This window comes from Triplophysa dalaica, chromosome 7 (assembly GCF_015846415.1).
Source record: "Triplophysa dalaica isolate WHDGS20190420 chromosome 7, ASM1584641v1, whole genome shotgun sequence".
NCBI lineage: Eukaryota > Metazoa > Chordata > Actinopteri > Cypriniformes > Nemacheilidae > Triplophysa > Triplophysa dalaica.
Window position 1 is genome coordinate 4,998,750 of NC_079548.1, and position 20,240 is coordinate 5,018,989.

The following is a 20,240-nucleotide window of genomic DNA, read 5'->3' on the forward strand; positions in this document are numbered from 1 at the left end:
AAAGGAGCATCACTTTACAGGAATCAGAAATCAGAAATGAGCTGGGCGAAGGGAACATCTGTTTGGATGGAAGTCTAAAGTGAAATAAATGCACTTGAAAGGATCACTAGAAGCTTACTGGATGATTGAGATGATTCATTTGAATCTGAATGCCTGATCTGTTCTATTATCTGCAAGATTGAATCCGGCTGTAATTTATTTTTCTGCAGACCTTTGACCTTTAAACACTGTTGTACAATTTCTGTAAATAAATTTACCAAGTTCATATATGTACTAAGTTCCCTTACGATGCACAAAACAAGTGAATATAAAAGTGTGGTAGCCTCTCTACATAAACTACATTTCCAAAAAAAATATTTTTCAATATCTGTGACGTGGTCATCTGCAGCCAAAATAACCAAGACATTCATCTACAGAATGGGAATCCATTCAGGGAGTAAACGTTGAGCGATGGCTATTGTAAGGCTGATCTCAGACAGGCTATTTCCAAACGTCAGGGCATTACCTTGACCCGGGCACTTAAGATGTTACAACATTAAAGCAAGTAAACAAGACATAATCCCTAACAAAGGCTTCCCCTTAAGCTCTCCTCCCCCAAAGAGACACAAGATCTTGCTCTCACAAGATAGTTCCCCCAAGACTTAAGTCTTTCATTATGTACTCTCTCTCTTCTTCAGAACACAAAATAAGGTTATTTTGAAGATAATTTGTAAACAAACAACATCGAACACCATTGTATGAACACAAAACCATTGAGACATTTCACAAAATATCTTTTTTTGTGTTCCACTTAAGAGTCACATACAAGTTCTGAACTACATGAAGGGGTGAAAAAATAGTTTCATTCATGAATGAATATAGCTTCCAAACAAACAACTTTTAACAAGAAACATTTTTAATTTGGGCATTTCTACAGTGGAGGTTTTTAACAGTTTCCATTGTATTCATGGCTGTGGGAACAACCCATGTGGCTGTTCATGCAAGGCTTAGATGGGAAATTGGCTGTGGAACAGATGACATATCAATTAAAATCATGAAATGTGACGGACACTAACCAAACTTTGACAGTAGATTTTTGTATTTGGCATTTAGTGTGCACAATATCATTTGTTGAGGACTCAAGACCACCGCAGTCCACATGCAAAGAAGTGAATATACTCCTCTCTATTCAAATCCACTAAATCTTTGATGGCAGCCTGAACCAACAGGTTCATTTTTTAACTAATGCCCGAGCAGAAGATATGTAGTTCATGGTGTTGTGTTATCATTTAGAAAGTAACAACGTCAAGGCCAGTCAAGACTGTGTCAATGAATCCATATACACTGAGAACACTGTCAACAAGCCTTTTGTAAAAAGAGTTATTCTGCGTAGAGAGATGAGTACGGATAGATTAAGCGTCCAGTCTACATATAGGGCTGTCGTAGACCATCTGTAGGTTCACTTTGTGCCCCACGAGCTCCCGGATGTTGTTTATTCCATACTTGATCATTGTAGGTCTAACAGAGGGCGAAAGGGGAAGAAAATGAAAAAAAAATTATTCACACTACATTTTTCTAAATGAGCTATTTTTATAATTTGTTAACAGTGTTGATTTACCTCTCTAACGACAGCCCCCAGGCGATGACAGACACACCCTCCGGAAGACCCATGGGGAGCAGCATTTCAGGTCTGAAGACCCCAGAATTCCCTACCTCCACCCACTTCTTCAAACCTGAGACAGATTCAGTTTGTTAGGTTTTAGAATAGATGATAAAACTAAAGCTGAAAGTTAAACCAAAAATATGGGAATATTTTCTGGGTGTCTGACGTTAGTGGAGTATTTATTTGTGAAGAGCTACATAATAGACTAAAAAACTAAAACATCCTGTCTTGGGGGATAATAACCTAATTCAGGAAAGGATAAAAAACCATGTAACAACAGTAAATAAAAAAACAACAGTAAAATAAACTTTGTGAAAGTCTGTTTATGTCACTTTATTTCAGAGGCCTCTTAGTTTATCTTCTTTAATCTAATGCAATTTAGTCTAATAAATAATCTAATGCACTTTAAATTCTACAATTAAAACTCTGCTTAAAAAACAGCCACATCACTACAGGTGGGTCTGGACAGGTTCTCTTAATCTAAACACATGACAATTGTTTTTAACATTTCACAATATATCGTTTTTGGTGAAGTTTACCTTCATGATAGCTGAACACTTCCATGCTAGGTTCGGTATAAGGATTGTATGCAGGCTTGAAACGTAATTTTGTAATTCCTGAAACACAACAATATAAAATTGTTATAATGAAATTCAAATTGTCTAAAAAGTCAACATTAAGCAATTTCCCAGGTTTTATTACTGAAGACTACATGTTGTAATCTTAAATGGGTGCATATTGACAGAGACTACACATGTATTTAGGTACACATTTTATCAACCATGTGTATCAAACTTATAAAGGTATCGTTTAAAAAAAGAGTTTTAAGTACCTAGTTTGGTGAAGAACTGGTGCAGAATGCCCATGAGGTCACCCAGGGTCAGACCGTAGTCGGCCACCACGCCCTCGATCTGATGAAACTCTGCCAGGTGAGTGGCGTCCAGAGTTTCGTTACGGAAAACTCTATCGATGGAAAAGTACTTCACTGGTGTAAACTTCTCCTGAAAGACACACACAAAAAAAATCTTAACTACTGCCAATATGTGAACACTAACATTTGTATTAAACATTGAGCGAGCGTGCACCTGCTGTGCGAGTTTATACAGCATCCGAGCGCTGACCGCCGTCGTATGTGTTCTCAGGATGTTCTTCTGAGCCTCTTCAATTTTCCAGTCATACTTGTATCTTAAAAGTGATGTCAGATGTTACAACAACGTAAAATCTACAAATACAGCAACAAAATCCATATTTCACATTAATAAAACTCGTGACATCGATAGTCTTACCCTTGTGATCCATAACCACCTTCAGAATGAACCTTCTTCACTCTTTCCAGATAATCCTGAGGAAACTCATGAGCCAGTGCTGGGTCTACAAAACACATACACGTACATTTAAAAACTTTCCTTTTTCTTAACAGATTTTCCACGTAAAATGAAAAAAAACCTTCAATTGAAAAAAATATTTATTACATATTAAAATGTATTTTTCAAAACTGTTAAATTACAGAAAATTTTCAAGAAAAACAGAGTAAACTATTTATTATACATTCTTATATCCTGTAATTTTATAGGGAGAAAACAGTTATTTTATGGTATAATTCTGTCGCTCCAGCTGAAAGAAAAGAAAATTCTGTCGCTCCAGCTGTTTTTTTCAGAATCGTTTTTTTACAGTTTAGCTTTACACTAGAAAAATACGCAATTTGTAACTCTGGGACTATGACAGTGGCAGTGTCTTCTCACCCGAGAGGAAAAAGGTGTCGTGTTGGTCTCTAGCCGGATGCTGCTGGGGCTGAAACAGAGAGTCAAAGTTCCAGAAGGAGCTCTCGATGAAGTTATTAGTGGGCATTTCCGTGAACCTGTGAATGTATTATTTGATATGGAAATATATATATTAAGGCAGCAATAACCTAAACTCAAAACATTATTAAAGAGTGTGAATCATTGCAAAACATCTCTTCTGCTTGTGTTAGATTATAAATAAATTATATTTGATCACATTTAATTATATAGCTAGTAAAACCATGAATCATTTGAAAACAATTAAAGATGTATTGCTGTGGAAGAAGAGTTATGGACCGACCCCATCTCGAGGAAGATCTGTCTGAACTGTGTCCGGACCTTCAAGAGCGGATGCAGGTGACCACATTCTGGAGCCACGCCCATCGCTTCAAAGTTATACGGCTTAAACTTCTTCTCCTTCCAGCTCCCACTGAGAAACACAATGAGAAAAGATAGAAAACAAGAATAAAAAGTTGGAGATACTGTCATAGCAAATACACAACAAATTAATATTATATATAATGTTAATGAAAATAATATATGAAAATACTGCTTGATTTAATTTTCTTTCCTGAGACCCTGAAGTCACAGTGTCTGGTACATAGACCACCTGTTATTGGGCTATTAAAGAGTTTTAAGACAGTCGAGTGGCTGTTCTCACCTGGCGATCATCTCTGATGTGAGTTCTGTCTCTGGTTTTGTGATGGTGGTACTGAAATCGCTTCCTTTAGTGATCCGGTATGACTTAATAGTCCTGAAATATCAAACAGCAAGAACTAACTCAAATCAGAAATACATGTAACAATTTTTTCTCACTGAAAAAAAGCCAAGTGCATTCATGCCAAGATTTAACTTCAGCCTGTGTCTGTAGCACTTCCTAGTTATCATCATGAATCAAACGAAAAACACCAACAACGATGCTGTCACAGCAACATAATGACCCAAAACAAAGAATAAAAAAGTCTGCCTTACACTTCAGCGAGCAGCTTGCGTTTCTTCAGTTCGTTCTTGACTTTCTCTTCCAGTTTTGAGGACTGTCCCTTGCGCACCAGCTGCAGTTTCTCTCTCACCGTGTCTTCAATGGTTTCCGCCTGAAACATGTGTTCATTAACACTAGCCGACACTCACAAAGACTGGAATCATTGTTACAAGTTATCAGGTGTAGTATAAACGCTATTAAAGTTAAGACCAGACAATTTGTTGTAAAACTCACAGTTTTGAAGATTCTGGGCCCTCCCTCATGACCTTTATCCAAACGGATCCATTTGTTAGACATGGCCTTGCTGAATCCCACCTTCCCACTTGGCATTTTCTAAAAACACAGTACAGGTCAGAAATCCACAAGGACACCTGTCACTGTTCCTCACATGCACCTAACATGCCTAAAGGATAACGTATACATAAATCTGTCTCACCATGAGCTCATTCTGCGGCAGACCCTCGGCAGGGATGGCGTTGAACACCCGGGCTTCATGACTGCCCTGCTCCGCGATCTCACAGCCCTCTCCCGTCAGCTCCCAGTGTTTTGAGGATCTCTGCTCTGCTGTGATCACCTGTGAACATCGTCCACCTGTCACAAGCTATTCCTATTTCACACTCCACCAACAACAGATGGTACAATTTTCCCAATGTTTTGAAATGTTTGATAACCTAATACAATACAGACACAATAGAAAGTCAAGGCAGACAGATTCCTGCAGAAATAATTTCTAATGGTTCTAAATACCATAATGCACCCTTAAGCAGTTTACCATTGAAACCATTACAACATTTATTTAAGTAAATAAAGCTTTTAATCAAGTAGAATGAAATGGAGTTTTATTGGTTTACATACACCAATAAAACCCGTCACATTACCAGTAGAGACCCACATAGACCATCGAGAACCCATCAGAATATCTGTGATGGTTTCTATTGAATTGTTAGAAACATAGAGAGCGTAACACCCATAATTTTATCCCGATTGTAAACACATTTTGATCCTAGATAATCCAACGCAAATGTCATATAAACAATAATGTGCCTGCATTATGAGTGTGAGTGACAGCGCTGTTGCATCAGCCGGAGATGTTCACCTCTCCTAAAGCCTGCAGACTCTTCACGGCCCCCACGATCAGCTGGTGATCCAGGCCGAGACCCGCCGCGGCCTCCTGGCTGTCAATCCCGGCGTCAGCCGCATCTACCCGCCGCAATAAAGACTCTAAAAGCCCGGTGTCAGCCATGCTGGAGTCGCCTTCTGTTCGGATGAGGAACCGGACGTGACGTCACACCCATTACCGTAGCCTAGAGAAAAGAAACGCGCGATGTTTAATTACCGTAAATCATTGTTTATTTACGGTAACTTAAAATAAGTGCTGTTTACGTCTTTACCTTTTGTAAATTAACTTAGATTTTACTACAGTATTTATAGTAAAACCATAGTAACCATGAACTTACTATTGTCATACCAACATTAACCACGATGTTTCAAGAAAGAAACAATATTAGTACTGAAAAGGATTAAAAGTACTGTAAAAACAGGTCAATGTCAATGTTTAACGATGGTATTCTGTTCTTTTTATTAAATGTTATTTATTTATTTACTTTAATACATTTATTTGCTTTTGGTTTGTAGTATCTACTGTATAAAATTATAAAAAATACTATGTATTGATATATGTGATAAGTTTTTCTTGAATTGTTTACAAAACAAAATGATGGTTAAAGGGAATCATTGAAACATTAACATCGATTCTGAAGGGTTCGCATCCTGATGAGGATAATAATGAGAAATAAGATTTAATTTGACTATGTTATATTTCCATGTTTTTTATTTTATTCGCTGATACAAGAATATCACATAGGCAAAGGGCATTGTCATAAAAAACAACATTTAAATCATTTAAACATGTGTTTACACAGAGAGACACAAAAATACATTGGTGTGGAATGACTCTTATTTGGCAATGCCTAAAAGTCCCATAAAACTGTTGAACAGACAGCACCATGTGTGGACATTGGCCTCGGATAAGTTTACTTAAAAGTGGGAATTTTTGCCACAGTGTTTAGAGTGCAAACACACAATGGGAAAAAAAAGTGCACAAATGAATACAATTTTCCCATGTTTTTGGGAAAGGCACTTGCCAGGAACTGATAAATATTGCTACAATGTAAACAAACTGAATTGTAATCACTGTTTCAATAATGGGCATTCCCCTGATTTGACATGCGGTTCCAAGTTTATGAAACATGTTGACCTTGTTACCCAATAAGTCCACTTTTTCGCAAATATAAGCTGGGATGGACGAACACAGTGGATGGCACTAAACAACTACAAGCTAAAACCCCAAAATGCTGCACTTTGTTTTCTTTCTTATGTGCTTTTTGCACACAGGTAAGTTCATCACGAGTATCTGCTGCAGTATGTTCTCTACAATGTACATCTCGGGCTACATTTTTTCCAGTTTTTAATGTTAACATTGTTTAGTCTTGACATGTCCAAACTTCTGTCTGCAGGGCTTCATGTTTTGGGAAATGTGACCCCAAAACCCATTATTGTAAACGGCACGTATATAAACCCAGAGTTAGGCAAGTATCACGCCAGGTTAAGGACCCTCGGCCGGAGCTGCCTGGATATTAAAGAGAAATATGGTGCTTCCCGGGGTAAGTGCTCTGACAAACCATCACATAATGGTTGTAATGGGATAGAATGGTCTCTCGTTTGTGGTGAGATGCTATCTGGTGGGTGGGAACCATTAAATCCTACTGAAATAAAACACTAACCAAAGGAGTTTTGTACTGGTTTTAATGTTAAACAGTTGACGGTTCATTCTGGTACATATATTGAAAACTAAAAATACTACACTTTTTGTTTTTATTTCTCTTTAGATGGCATATACTTCCTGACAACAGAGAGTGGTTCAGTGTACCAGACGTTCTGTGATATGACCACAGCCGGAGGAGGCTGGACGCTTGTAGCCAGTGTGCATGAGAACAACATCCACGGAGCATGCACATATGGTGACCGCTGGTCGAGTCAGCAGGGCAATGACCGACACAAGCCGGAGGGAGAGGGAACATGGGCAAACACAGTAACGTTTGGAACAGCAGAGGGTTCGACTGGTGACGATTATAAGGTGATGATAAACACACGACACTTCACAGTTACTGGACGTGGATTGACATGATGTAATAAATAACATTTGATTTGATGGTCTACAGAATCCTGGGTACTATGACATTGACGCACAGGACGTGGCAGTGTGGCACGTTCCGAATGATAAAGTGTTGAAAGACTGGACGACTGCTGCGATTCTTCGCTATCACACAGAAAGCCACTTTCTTAGTGAGCATGGTGGAAACCTCTACCATTTATTCCAGGTAAGTCACACAATTCTGGTGTTATATCATCTGGTGTCTAAATATTTCCCATAAGCTGTGGAGTACTTTATCTCTACTTGACTACTTTGAGGACGTATTTCAATAAAATTAATGTACAAGCATATTATTTATAGTCTTAGTGTTCCAGAACATTTGTTTGTAAATTGCCAAACAGATTAAGCGGTGTACTATCAGAAAGTTTTAAACTTGGGGGAGACTGGACATATACAGCTGTAATAAGCAGGGGTTTTATCATCAACTGAGAATAAAAAGCTCTTAAAAATAAGTTATACCTAAATAGCAATAGAAAGTCAAAAACATGAATAATAGAACGACAAAAGCACAAAACAATATTGGTTTAAAACGAAAAATATAAAATTAAAAGCAATTCAAAATATTATTATTTAAATCATTTAATATTTAGATAATTATAACAGTGAATGGCATCTAAATATAATTATAGTTTAGTGGATAAACAGCATTTTCTCTATGAAGGTTAGGAAATTAAGGATTTATAATGTAACGGTACTTTTTAAAACAAAAAATACAAACACTGTACAGTTTTCTAACATCGGTTTCTGTTTGGACAGAAATACCCTGTGAAGTATGAAGCAGGTGACTGTAAGACTGATATGGGACCCAGCAGTCCGGTAGTCTATGATACTGGAGACAAGGAATCAAATAAAGCCATGTATGGATCATCTTTAAGAGGTATAAAACCCAGGAAAGCATTATCAAGGATAGCATAAAGAAATAAATACAACCCAGTCTAAGGTCATCAGATTGAAATTGTGATGTTTTTTTCCATCTCAGGAGAGTTTGAATCTGGTTTCGTCACCTTCAGAGTATTTAACGCTGATAAATCAGCAATGGCCATGTGCTCTGGAGTTAAACCCACTGGATGCGATTCACAACATGTGAGTAAAAAAATTGTCTGAATACCAAAAAACACGATTTGACCAAGTTCTCAAACTGACACAAGTATGTGTTTTGCAGTATTGTATCGGTGGTGGGGGATTCTTTCTGGAGCCTCTTCATTGTGGAGACTTCACGGCCCTTCAGTGGACCTCCGACGAGACAAAAAGTGCATCTAAAGAAACGATTGAATCAGCCGCGCTACTTTTCTATCGCTAAAAGCGTCACTAAACAGAGTCTACATCCAACATTTGACTTCGAACTGCAGTTAAAGGATGTGTAACACTGCAAAATAAGTTTTAACTGTCAAATAAATGTTTGAAAGTTAGAAATGTCCTTGTAATAATCCATGTATCAAAGGGTTAAAGAGAAATGTTGAATAAAGTCTGCCCACAAATATTATTTTAATTCATTTGTATTATTTACTCACTCTCCTGCTTATCCTAACCAGCATAGCTATCATGTTAAATTCATTCAAATTGATAACATCAAATTGTTTAAAAACAAACAATTCAGTAGGTTAGACTAAAAAACACGATTCCGTCAAAACCTCCACATGTGCCTGCATTCATGAACACCAGAAATCAGATATCCTCCAAAATAAAATCCTTTATTACAAACACCACACATTCTTCAACATCGTTCAGCAAAAAATAAAAAGGTCCCCCGTCCCCCAAAAAAGCAGAACGCTACACCAACCTGACACACGACAACCTTCACAATCACAACCACTTAAAACATAACATCACATGTGCATTCTTAATTTAAAAGAATAGCCAGCAATCAAGGTAATGAAAAGTTGCTGGTCAGCTGGAGGAAAGAAAACAAAACAAAAGATTTACAGCTTCAGACTAACACATTTTTACAAGTCAGAATGGTTAAAATCAGGTGTGGATGTCGCAGCGGAATATCTAACATCAGGTCTTCGCATGCTTTGCTTTGGACAGCATTTTGGGGAATTTACAGGTTGGAAGAACTCAAACCTAAAGAAACATAGAAATGTACTATTCTGCACATAGTTTAAAGACACTACCATTTGTTTTTTTAAAGTCCAAGGTGGTCTGATGGTGATCGGAGCCAAAGATTGAGAACTCTAGAATGAAAAGCGAGACAATGGGTCGATGCTCAATCGCCACCCATGACAAAAGACAGTTTATCTGTACTGGTAGTTCATACTGCCATCTCCTCGACCGTATCCTGCTGATCCACTGTTGTATGGGCCGGCGTTTCCACCGAAATTCTGGTTTGAACCACCCTGCTGTGAACCAAAGCTTGATTGGTTGCTGTAACCTACGAGATAAATTTGTCACAAATTTAGTCACAATCCGTATTAGCGCATCAATTGCAAAGCAGCGTAAAATACGTTTTTCTCACCTTCATAGCCGTAGTCCTGCCCTCCGGTCACCTGCGACGGATAAGCGGTGCTGTAATTGAAGTTTCCACCTCCGCCTTGAGATTGGCCGAAGTTTTTCTTGGCCGGTCCGAAGCCCTGGCCGAACTGACCAAAGGCTCCTCCCTGACCCGCTCCAGGAGGTCCTGGATTCCTCGTGTTCTGGAGCATGGGTGGCTTCTTAGGAGCTACTTTGGGTGTTGAAGCAGGGGACGAGAAGCCTCCATCGTTCTGGTAATATGAACTGAAGCCAGCAGGTCCTGCTGGTGCTCCAGGAGATGCATTTGTGCCTGGTCCTGTCGCTCCGGGACCCGAACCACCATTAGGACCGCCGTTATTATAGAAATCTGCAAAGGGACATAAAAATGACTTGGATGGCTCTGAAAACATTTGAACCACAGCACTGGCACTGTTCTCATTTACACATCACACACCTTGAGGCTTTGACAGAGTCAGACAGTTTTAATGGCTTTTCTTTCATCAAGAGGCTAAAAACATTTTTGCTGTACATTGCATCTTGGTACAAAATTTACGTCTCGACATGATGATGGAAATGACATAAAACCTTACATGATGCAATTTATTACAATAATCTTATGTTCAGGTCACACGTCCTGCTGTCAAAAATGTTTGCATTGAAATTGAACACAGAGTATAGACTTTTACATAATAAACTTTAAAGGGGTCACATGGCGTGAATAGGTGTTTTTCTGTGTCTTTGGTGTGTTATAAGTTGCCCATGCATGTATGAGACGTGCAAAAATGTAAGTGTCTGAACAAAAGATGCTTTCTATCTAAAAGCGAACGCTCAGCCAGACCTGCCTGAAACGCCTTGTGTAACCACACCCAACAAATCTATGTCAGTTCGTGGTATGATTTGACTAAGCCGCCCAAATGTATACGCAAGTAAGGTGGACGTACCTGTCAGTACAATTGCTTTGGAACCTGATGTTCCAAATATGGTAAGAGGCGTTACATTTCCATCACACGCTTGCAGTACTCGACCAATCACTACACACTGGTTAACTGGCCAATCATAGCACACCTCGCTTTTCAGAGTGATGAGCTTTGTAAAAAATCTGCGCGTTTCAGAGAGGCGGTGCAAAGAGGAGATACAAACATGGAAAACACAGCATCTTTTAACCTTAAATGGTGTATATACATCACATTACATCTTAAATATCATATGACCCCTTTAACAGCCTTGTTTTTGTGTTGTGCAGAATTCATAAAGGTTTGGAATAACATGAGGGTGACTTGTCATTTTTGGGTGAACTGTCCCTTTAAATACAAATACTTTTATCAACATTCAAACACTGTGGATATCCATGTGCAGCTGACTGTATCCTTCAATATGGATCAGTTTTAAAATGTTTGATTAACATGTATTAACCCCATAGGCCATTTCACATTTTGAGGCTTTATATAAATGAAAACGTAGTAAAGACTCCTATCGGATTCAGAAACTGATCAACAAAACATTGATTTGTTTATCCACTCCAAGGGATGTTAAATACGTGTACTCTTTAGAACTTTGTAAGAATGAAACTGATTCAACTTACAATGTTAGCAAAAAGCCCTTACAAAAGACACACAAGACCTCTAAACAGTCTTCAGACCTTTATCAAACTTGCAGGTTAAAAAATGTTTACAATGAACTGAATTTTATGAATACCGCCCATAAACAGCAAAGTATAAACAATACAAATGGAGCAAATAGATGCGGATCAAAAATTAATAATAAAAAATCTGTGCTTCCCCCTTCCGCTGTACGTTATCAAACCCGTTCTTTCCAAACAATGTAATTAACCCACAATTACAAAACACATTTTCAAAAAACAAATACACAATGACATGGCAAAGTACAGACTTAGAAAAAGCCATTTGTAACATAATTCGAGAAAAATACAACAAAACTCATACAGGGACTTCAGTGAAGATTCTGAAGTGATGCAAATTTCAGTTCTGCCAAAATTCAACCAACAGCCAATCAGAGTGCCAGTAGCGGGTCAATGGGAAAAACCATCACAACTTATCCGTGATTTCCACAGCAACCGAAGGCAGCACAGTCCCATTTTGCATCCACAGTGTTAGGTGATCGTGGGGCGCAGTATTTTTTTTTTAGGTGAAATTGCGGGCGATACGTCACAAGTTAAACTCGTAATGTGGAAAAACCAAGTGTTCGTTTTATTTCGCATGCTTATTGAAAATATTGGGCCGGTTTACGTTGCAAATTCTTGGTAGCCATAGGAGTCTGAGACAAAGTCACCTATAGGATGAAACAGAGCAGAGAAGCACAGAATTAGATCTCTTCTGTGTTATCATTGATTTGGCATGCCACGACCAATGTCGATGGGCATGAGTCAAGAGCGTCAATCAGTTATCAAATATTGTTTCGTTTTTTTTTAGATTTCTCTGCTCCGGTCACCCTCAAGGTATTTCCTCAGAAAATGGCGTTGGCATGTTGGGAATGTTTCTCGTTTTTCGCCGAGGAAAGTTTGCGTCCCGTGGCTCAACAAAGCAGAGAAATCAAAAGAAGATAGACAAAGCAAAGATGCAGAACTATGTTCATCAAATGTATAACAGAGGAGCTGGAACCAGTTTAACTAAAACCAGGAGTCAATTCACATTTTTAAAGCAAGATTATATTCTGAACTCTTAAAGAACATTCAGGAATAAAAGCCATGACGACAATAGAGACTATAGGACATCAACTTAAATCAACACCCCTAGTGACAAAAAACACTTACTGTAGCCGGAGTTAGCATTGCCCCCATAGCCATATGCTCCATATCCACCTAAAAGACAAGAACCAATATATGAAAGAACAAAGAGTCTGTTTGCTGCTTCTAAAAGATTGAGTGAAGAATATGGCACTGAATTATGTACAGTAAGAACAGGAATGCGTGCGCACATGTACAAAATGACAGACGAAATGGAAGATAAAGAAATACAGACAGACAAACAGAACGGAGTCCATTTGAATGGTTTTCGACTGTCATAAGTACCTTGGTTAAATCCACCACCGTTGTTAAATCCTCTACCCCGCCCCCTACCACGTCCTCTTCCTCTGCCCCGGGGATTGGCTGCCATGTCAACGGGTGGCCCACTCATCATCCCAAAACCAGTGTGCTAAAGAAAACAAATCAAACACAGATTACACCATCTCTTCCGGGCAAACTCCTAACATCAATAAAACCAATATGATCAACAGAAGAGCTGTACCATTGGAGCCATTTTCTTTTTCTTATTTGCATCCGAGTTGGAGCCTTCTGGAAAGAGCTTCTCCAGGGCCGCTAATGCAGCGTAAGCTTTTGCCACCTTTTTATTAGAACCGCTACCTTGAAACTTCTGTCCATCAATTTCCACCTACGTCAGACAGGAATGACATGTTTAGACAGAGAAAAAAAACAATAGTATAGCATAAATACGTTGATGGCTACTCGTGTCACCTCCATGACGAAGCGTTTGTCGTGGCTTCCTCCCGTTTCGGAGATCAGCTCGTACTTCAGTCCTCTGCGTTTCTCGTTCAGCTCCATCACCGGATTCTTTCCGTGTTTGGTTAGGATAGGACCCTGCTGCCGAGCGCTCTGAAAGACCCAGAGAAACACATGCTTTAACATTCCCCAGATCTGCACTGCATGCCAACATATGCGACCAAAAATGATAAATTAAGAATAAAGCCGCTTTCTATGAATTTTATCTATTTTACTACCTCATCACTACTGTTCTCTGTATTGGTTGCTTCTGGTTCTGGCTCCATTTGGGTCACTGGTGGTGGCGGCTCTGTCTCTGGTTGCTCTGTGGTCACCTGTGGTTCCTCTATTTTCATTGGTTCAGCAACCTTCTGCTCCACTCCTGTGGGCAGACCCATATCTTGCAAAACCTAGAGCATTACATTTGAGATGTATTTAGCTTCTGGTATGGCTGAAAAAATCTAACTCCACAGCTATCTGTCTGTGGCACATTAAACACATCAGGGTTTCTTACTTTGACGGCTACATGTAGCTTGGCTGCGCGTTTGGAGGGGCCTGAGGCTTCGAAGGTCTTTCCGTCCACGTCCACAGACATGGTGAAGACCGGCACGTGAACAGGACCGGTCTGAGAGATGAGTTTATAAAGCAGCCCTGGCTTCAGCTGGTTCAGACGCATCAGGGCGTTCATGGCCAGTGAAGGTTCAGCCTTCTCCTCTGGAGCTACAGGTTGGAAACAAAAAGTTTATGATCCGCAATCACAGATCCATCAATGAGCAGAATAGGCGTGAGATTTACATTTCTTCTGCAATTTCTTTTTCTTTTTGTTTTGATTCTTCTCGTCTGACGTCTCCTCCTCTATTGGACGTTTCATGGGGGGTACGTAGGTCACGCTGGGTGGGATCTGAACTGCAATGATAAAAGATCACAGAAATTGTTGTGGAAATTCTCTCTCTCCAAAATAAATATCTAGGCAGCAATTTTTTTTCTTTTACCTGTGTAGTCTATAATGGTTTCGCTCCTTGGTTTTCTGGGCATTTTTGAGGGGAGCGGGTCCATGCCAAGCACTTTGTGCAACTGTCCAAAAGCAGAAAGCCTCAAGGCATGCTGTCAATCAAACACAAAATACATCATCGTCAAAAATCCCAGACAACATAACAACACGTCATATAACCCGAAAATGTGAATTATACCTGAGCACTCTGTGTAATGTCCTCTCGTTGCTGGCCGTCCATGTGACCAATGGCATCGGTAAGTTCCTTTTCACAAGGGTCACAGATGCCTGCACCATCTTAAAAAAAGACACGTCGGAAACATTTTTCAATGTTCTAGAATTAAAAGCTTTTAACGTAATTTAAAACCCAACATCGTTGCTGGTATAAAATCGTGCATCCAATCATATTCTGTAAATTAAGTATTGGTCTTATACTCACTTTGACCGGCCATGAGGATTCCGGATCCAAGACATTCCAGAACTCTACGAAGAGCTTCTCCAGCTCCCATTGGCCGGTTTCCGGTTCCAATTGCTTTCTCGCACAGCAGCTCTAAGGGCTTCAAGAAACGAGAAATTTCATAAATGCTTTTATGCCACAGAAATAACAGAGGTCGACACAAAGTCTGTAAGGCTTTGGGACTCACCCATCCAGTGAGAGGAGCCCAGGTAGGAACTCTAGCACACAAGTCCCTCAATATACGGATGACAATCACGCAGGAGCGCAGTCCATTAGCCCTGGCCTGGAGACACAAGGGGGAAGGATCGACCCACCAGTTTATCTCATGACTCATAATGTGACACAACACCAAAGCAAAACTTGCACACAACATTAATACAGAATAACATGTTATTAGCAACGTGTAGAAAGTGGTTACAAATAGTTACAAAAAGCATAGTGCTAGGTTAAGTACATTCGTATGACAGATATATTTATACCTATATTAATTACATCATCTTGGGAAATAAACAGAAAATTCAGGACAAATACAAATAAGATATTGCCTTTAATCTGAAAGCTGCGTTTATAAAATAAGCCTTAGCTTTGAAAACTCTTGTCATCATTTACTCATCCTCAAGTTATTCTAAACCTCTATGACCTACTTTCTTCTGCAGAACACAAAAGAAGATACAACGCTTAACCCAAATTACTTTCATTGTGTGAAAACAAAACCATCAAGACATTTCGCAAAACATCTTTTGTTTTATGTATAAGTTTTCAACAACATGAGGATGAATAAATTGGTAAAAAATGTCATTTTTAGGCAAACTATCCCTAGCATGATATACTACTTTGGGAGAGAAGGTGAAATATTTATTTTATTCACAAAGCTATAATATCCTCACAACGATTCCAATGGTGGCATTACCGCATAAAATTGGTTGCAAATAGCAGTAAAAAAAAGGTACGCTTGAAAAATCCAGACGAAGATTTATTAACTGTGAACTTGGATTCAAAAATATGATACGAATTGTCTAGTGACATAATACAAAAATACTAACTGCTTAAATTTGCCAAGAAGAGGTAAGACAGCTTTGGAAAAGACGCCCTCAGAAAGGTAATTTAAACCCATTTGGCAAGAATATGACATTTTACACAGAAACACTGAAAAATCCACACAAAACTGAATAAGTACAGCATGAAATAACGTTAACACAAAAAACAGTACAGAAGAAACTCAACTACTAGAAGACAAATAAAGACAAGATGCAAACCTGGAACCACTTGGCGTGGCGGAGAGACGCCAATGCAGTCAGGCATTTCTGCCTGTCCAGAGCATCCGGGGGATCGTTGACTGATAGCGTTTCTATTGGCAGGTGGAATAAGAAGACAATGTACAGTTTGACCAAGGGTGTTTTTCTGTCTCACGGCCAGGGGGAGAGGAGGCAGATAACACCACCAAAGGCAGTGTGGAGGGGAGAGGAGGGGGAACTCCCCCACGCTTAACAAACCAACAAAAACAACCCATCCGGTGCTAGAAAAAACGAGACCGGTATACACTAAGTTTAAATCTGGGCAGGCACGTAAGCCATCACTCATCACTCTTGTAAGCCACAACGTTATTTCTTTGCAAAAGGCATGAAGGTATATATAATAAAATAAAAGTATATTTTAACAAGAGAGTTTGAGTTTTTTTGTATCTGGCTATTAACTAAATTAAGAAAGGGCAAAAAAATATCTGCTTTCATGTATAATGGGGAAACCCCTCCTCCTCGCCCCCTGTTTTGCTCTGGGTGCACTGCCTTGCCCCTTCCGAGACAGAGAGTGTCCAGTTGGTCAAAGGTCCAGCGTCCCTAAAATTGACAAACTAGAAGGCTTGACAGAGAGAATCAGATTTTGAACCACAGTCAGCAGTAGTCAGATACACAAAAGGTATTATTCAAACGAGTCCACACTGCAGCAAAACTGATGGCTTAGGATGTCCTGAGGCAGGTGTCATGAACCGCGGGGTCACAGATAGGGCTAGGCTTCCAGCCTCACTGAAAATATTGATTTCTGTACGGTTCTTGTCCGACATGGAAAACATGTGTTCTTCAATGGTCCTCTGATTTAAAGTCAACATGAAATGTCATTTGCAACCCATACCATTTGAAATACTGATTAACATTAACTTATAGGACACAAGGCCCAGCTGACATCATCAGAAAATAACTGTAGTTTAAAAATGCTTGCAGAATAAGGTCTATTTTTATATCATGTTGACTTTAAAACTTGCCCTCTATGTTATATACATTTAGATTCACTAAATGACTTTGATTATAAATATTATCAAGCGCTCTGTAGACAGCGCTTGCATTGTGCCCAAATGTCTAGCATTATCTATAACCCCTGCTTCCAGCTGTTTAAAGGCACAGGCAAGAAAGTCTGGCGACTAAGAGCCAGAACTCGACAATGTGTTTGCTTCTCATTTTTGCTGCAATGCAAACTGTTCCATTCTGTCATTATATGAACACATGCAAACAAGGTTTGTGATTTTTGTTTCCTAATTCTCAGTAAGCCTTCATTAAACTCCTTTTAAAATACTTGGGCCATGTTTTTCTGCTTCTCATTTAAAGTATCTCCCATCACTTTTTTTACTGTATATTGGGCCATCAAAACTAAATATCACACTGCATGGAACTGTGAGACTTCAGGTGGCAGTAAACATAGCAATCAGTGTTACATGGCTATTTTGTACACAATATCCCCAAAGCTCCATTGAAGGCCCAATAAACAATATCCCTGCCTGAGTCCGTCCCATCTACACTTCCTGTCTGTGGGGTGGAGGGCGTTTACGGGAGACATAAGGCGTGCGGGATCAAACTCTACCTCCAGCTGCTTGCTTCTCCAGCTCCTCTCTTACGAGGGGTGACGTCAGGTGAATGGTCAATGTCAGCGGTGGTTCTTTGGAGTTCTTGATGACAATGGTGGCATCTTGGACATATGGTGTGACATCATATTTCTCCTCGGTGATGAGCTGCCCAAGATATGATGTAGAGGTGATTTAGTGGGACTTTACTAGTAAACTAGACTTTAACCGTGGATTCTGTCGATCTAGCAGTATAGTACCTTAAGTTGCACATCTAGATTCTCTGCAACCTTCTTCAGCAGGTTGATGGAGGGCTTGTCTTTGCACAACAGCACGAGCTCCAGGTCAACATCTCCCTTCAGAAGGAGACCTTTAGCGACCAGCCCAACGCGCATTACTCCACGGAGAGAACGTGTGGGCTGATCCAAAGATTTGGGTTCACTGGAGGGCAACAAAAGAAAATACCTCTTTTCAAATACTGAGAACTAAGAAAGATTACCAATCTAGATCCAATTTTATTTTATCCTCACGTTTCTTTCTCTTCGTCTTCATCAGCATCCATGGAGTCGGTTTTGGGAGTTCCCTTCTCCTGATCATCCAGCCAATCGGAGACAGCCTTGAGAGCCCGTTCGGTGTGGGACACCATATTCTGCACCCCCTCCAGCTCCTCTTGGGTGGGATAGATGGCCGAGTGCTTGGCCATCACGTGGCGGTCATCATTGACGAAGATGCGCATCGAACGATGACGAATTGGAGGCGGCTTAACAAAAAGAAATTGAGGAAAACATACTTAAAATATGCTTACAAACCAATTTAAATATGCTGTTAATGTTGTGTAATCACAGCTTTGTCAGCAGACACGACAAACAATTTTTATGTTATTAGAGTTTGAGCAATTTGCACGACTTAGACATAGATTTTGACTTTGTATACTTTACCATAGCTGGTATGAAAAGGTTCTTCAGTTTGGCAGTGTTGGTCTATATGTGGTTGATCTAATGCGGTCTTGGTCGGACTGTAACAAAATACAATCACGGGAGGCATTAAAACATGGAAAACATCTGACCAAGTATAACAAACATCTTGAAACAACAAACTAAAAAACAACCAAACTTATTTAACAACAATACATCCGCTATTTCATCAGATGAGGTTCATGCAAAGCATCTAAAGGCTAAAGTACATTACAAGACTTTTGCTCAGATTTTCAGTCTAGACTTGTTGCAGAAAGTCTGTGACAGTCTGCGGATTTGATCAGTTAGTGTGTTTCTATCCGAAACTTTCAATAAGTCTGCAAGTGCATGATGTCTAGTTTAATAAAATCGGTTCAGATTTGAGCAGTCTTGTAGTGTGTAGCCATAAGACACAATCACTTCAATAAGAAACAATTGTCCATTTCTCTAAACAATTAAATTACGAAAAATAATAGAGAAACGCGCATTTAATGTAGTCATCCCATCTCCTTGTACAATTAATAAAATACTAAAAGTTGACGCAGAAAAGCAACACGGGGTAATTCGGTCTAGACAACAGCCGTGCGGCCATTTTAATGCAGACAATGGGGTCATTTGTTCATCGAAGTGCTGAAACACGATGTCACGTAACCTTAATGAAATACCCTATACAACATAAACATTGAACTACGTATTTTGCATTAATACTGTTAAATCTATTTCAAAGTAGGCCTGGGGCTTTCCAGATTTTAACACACGATCACAGACATTAAACATAAAATGGTCGTGACCCTTCCCCCAAACGGGATAAAAGCAGGATAAAAATTCAAATGTCAATAGAAAAACGAGACGTTAGAAAAGTTCACGTGATTTACGTTATCACAAATGTAACAAAAACGTTCATTTAATCCCGATTTGTCGCTCTCTTGCTAAAATGTATGATGTGCTAGCATGCTAGCCGCTAGCCGCCGCCTTTGTGGCACATATATACGTTTGTGCAGTATACGTCGAACAACTTTCAATACCGGACTGCATTGACAATAAAAATGAAGAAGTAAACCGATATATTCTCACTTTAAATCAACCGAAACGCTGTTATTATCATATATTTATGATTCACTCACCAGTTCAGCGACAAAGATGAGGCCAACGCTGCCGCTGTTGAGAATCGGCGTGAGAAATGCAAAGCAAGTCACGTGGTCTAAGCAGACCAATAGGATCAATCAATGAGGCGTGGTTACGTAGAATCACACGTAGAACTAGACGCATACATAAAACGGACTTTCTAGCGGTTTGAACGAACACGGAGACTTTTATAATTGCGTTTCTACTGAAAGCCGTTTATTTTACGACACGTGATCAAGTTTGTGCGTTCACAGTAACATTTAAGGCGTTAATTTTAGGTATGAGTCACAGACAGTGTAATAGCGTAGGACCAATCGCTAG

The 20,240-nt window shown here is 39.5% G+C and overlaps 3 protein-coding genes across 4 annotated transcripts; 1 reads left to right on the top strand and 2 right to left on the bottom strand.

Annotated features, from left to right (window-relative positions):
- Positions 1-874: 874 nt before the first annotated feature.
- farsa (phenylalanyl-tRNA synthetase subunit alpha) lies at positions 875-5,680 on the bottom strand. The gene is made up of 13 exons (XM_056752854.1): positions 5,499-5,680; positions 4,839-4,976; positions 4,637-4,735; positions 4,396-4,514; positions 4,085-4,177; positions 3,725-3,853; positions 3,385-3,500; positions 2,929-3,013; positions 2,728-2,827; positions 2,475-2,643; positions 2,182-2,259; positions 1,598-1,712; positions 875-1,497 (listed from the first exon to the last, which is right to left on the bottom strand). The coding sequence occupies exons 1-13, from the start codon at positions 5,643-5,645 to the stop codon at positions 1,392-1,394; spliced, it is 1,494 nt and encodes a 497-aa protein (XP_056608832.1). The 5' UTR covers positions 5,646-5,680; the 3' UTR covers positions 875-1,391.
- Positions 5,681-6,637: 957 nt separating this feature from the next.
- itln3 (intelectin 3) lies at positions 6,638-9,105 on the top strand. Its single transcript, XM_056752026.1, has 7 exons — positions 6,638-6,796; positions 6,919-7,065; positions 7,291-7,538; positions 7,624-7,782; positions 8,373-8,493; positions 8,596-8,699; positions 8,779-9,105. The coding sequence occupies exons 1-7, from the start codon at positions 6,754-6,756 to the stop codon at positions 8,914-8,916; spliced, it is 960 nt and encodes a 319-aa protein (XP_056608004.1). The 5' UTR covers positions 6,638-6,753; the 3' UTR covers positions 8,917-9,105.
- Positions 9,106-9,288: 183 nt separating this feature from the next.
- On the bottom strand, positions 9,289-20,059 carry ilf3b (interleukin enhancer binding factor 3b). 2 transcript variants are annotated; one of them, XM_056752024.1, is made up of 19 exons: positions 19,919-20,059; positions 18,780-18,856; positions 18,372-18,601; positions 18,102-18,282; positions 17,862-18,009; positions 16,268-16,359; positions 15,199-15,294; positions 14,994-15,111; positions 14,754-14,851; positions 14,556-14,667; positions 14,359-14,469; positions 14,078-14,283; positions 13,803-13,973; positions 13,540-13,677; positions 13,313-13,456; positions 13,096-13,219; positions 12,838-12,885; positions 10,072-10,434; positions 9,289-9,987 (listed from the first exon to the last, which is right to left on the bottom strand). In XM_056752024.1, the coding sequence occupies exons 2-19, from the start codon at positions 18,780-18,782 to the stop codon at positions 9,851-9,853; spliced, it is 2,520 nt and encodes an 839-aa protein (XP_056608002.1). In that variant the 5' UTR covers positions 18,783-18,856; positions 19,919-20,059; the 3' UTR covers positions 9,289-9,850. The 2 variants fall into 2 exon arrangements, with proteins under 2 accessions (XP_056608002.1, XP_056608003.1); XM_056752025.1 differs by lacking the exons at positions 9,289-9,987; positions 10,072-10,434 and adding an exon at positions 11,693-12,356.
- Between the last annotated feature and the right edge of the window lie 181 nt (positions 20,060-20,240).

Bases quoted from the DNA above. Each gene is read 5' to 3' on its own strand.
- ilf3b (XM_056752024.1), bottom strand. The intron at 15,295-16,267 runs GTTTGCATCTTG...TTGTGTCTCCAG, and splicing joins GCCACGCCAAGTGGTTCCAG to GCCAGGGCTAATGGACTGCG. The intron at 14,284-14,358 runs GTAAATCTCACG...TCCAACCTGTAG, and splicing joins AAAGAAATTGCAGAAGAAAT to CTCCAGAGGAGAAGGCTGAA.
- itln3 (XM_056752026.1), top strand. From the start codon at position 6,754: ATGCTGCACTTTGTTTTCTTTCTTATGTGCTTTTTGCACACAG. The intron at 7,066-7,290 runs GTAAGTGCTCTG...ATTTCTCTTTAG, and splicing joins GAAATATGGTGCTTCCCGGG to ATGGCATATACTTCCTGACA. The intron at 7,783-8,372 runs GTAAGTCACACA...CTGTTTGGACAG, and splicing joins ACCTCTACCATTTATTCCAG to AAATACCCTGTGAAGTATGA.
- farsa (XM_056752854.1), bottom strand. From the start codon at position 5,645: ATGGCTGACACCGGGCTTTTAGAGTCTTTATTGCGGCGGGTAGATGCG. The intron at 4,178-4,395 runs GTAAGGCAGACT...TTGATATTTCAG, and splicing joins CGCAAGCTGCTCGCTGAAGT to GACTATTAAGTCATACCGGA. The intron at 2,828-2,928 runs GTAAGACTATCG...ATCACTTTTAAG, and splicing joins GGTGGTTATGGATCACAAGG to ATACAAGTATGACTGGAAAA.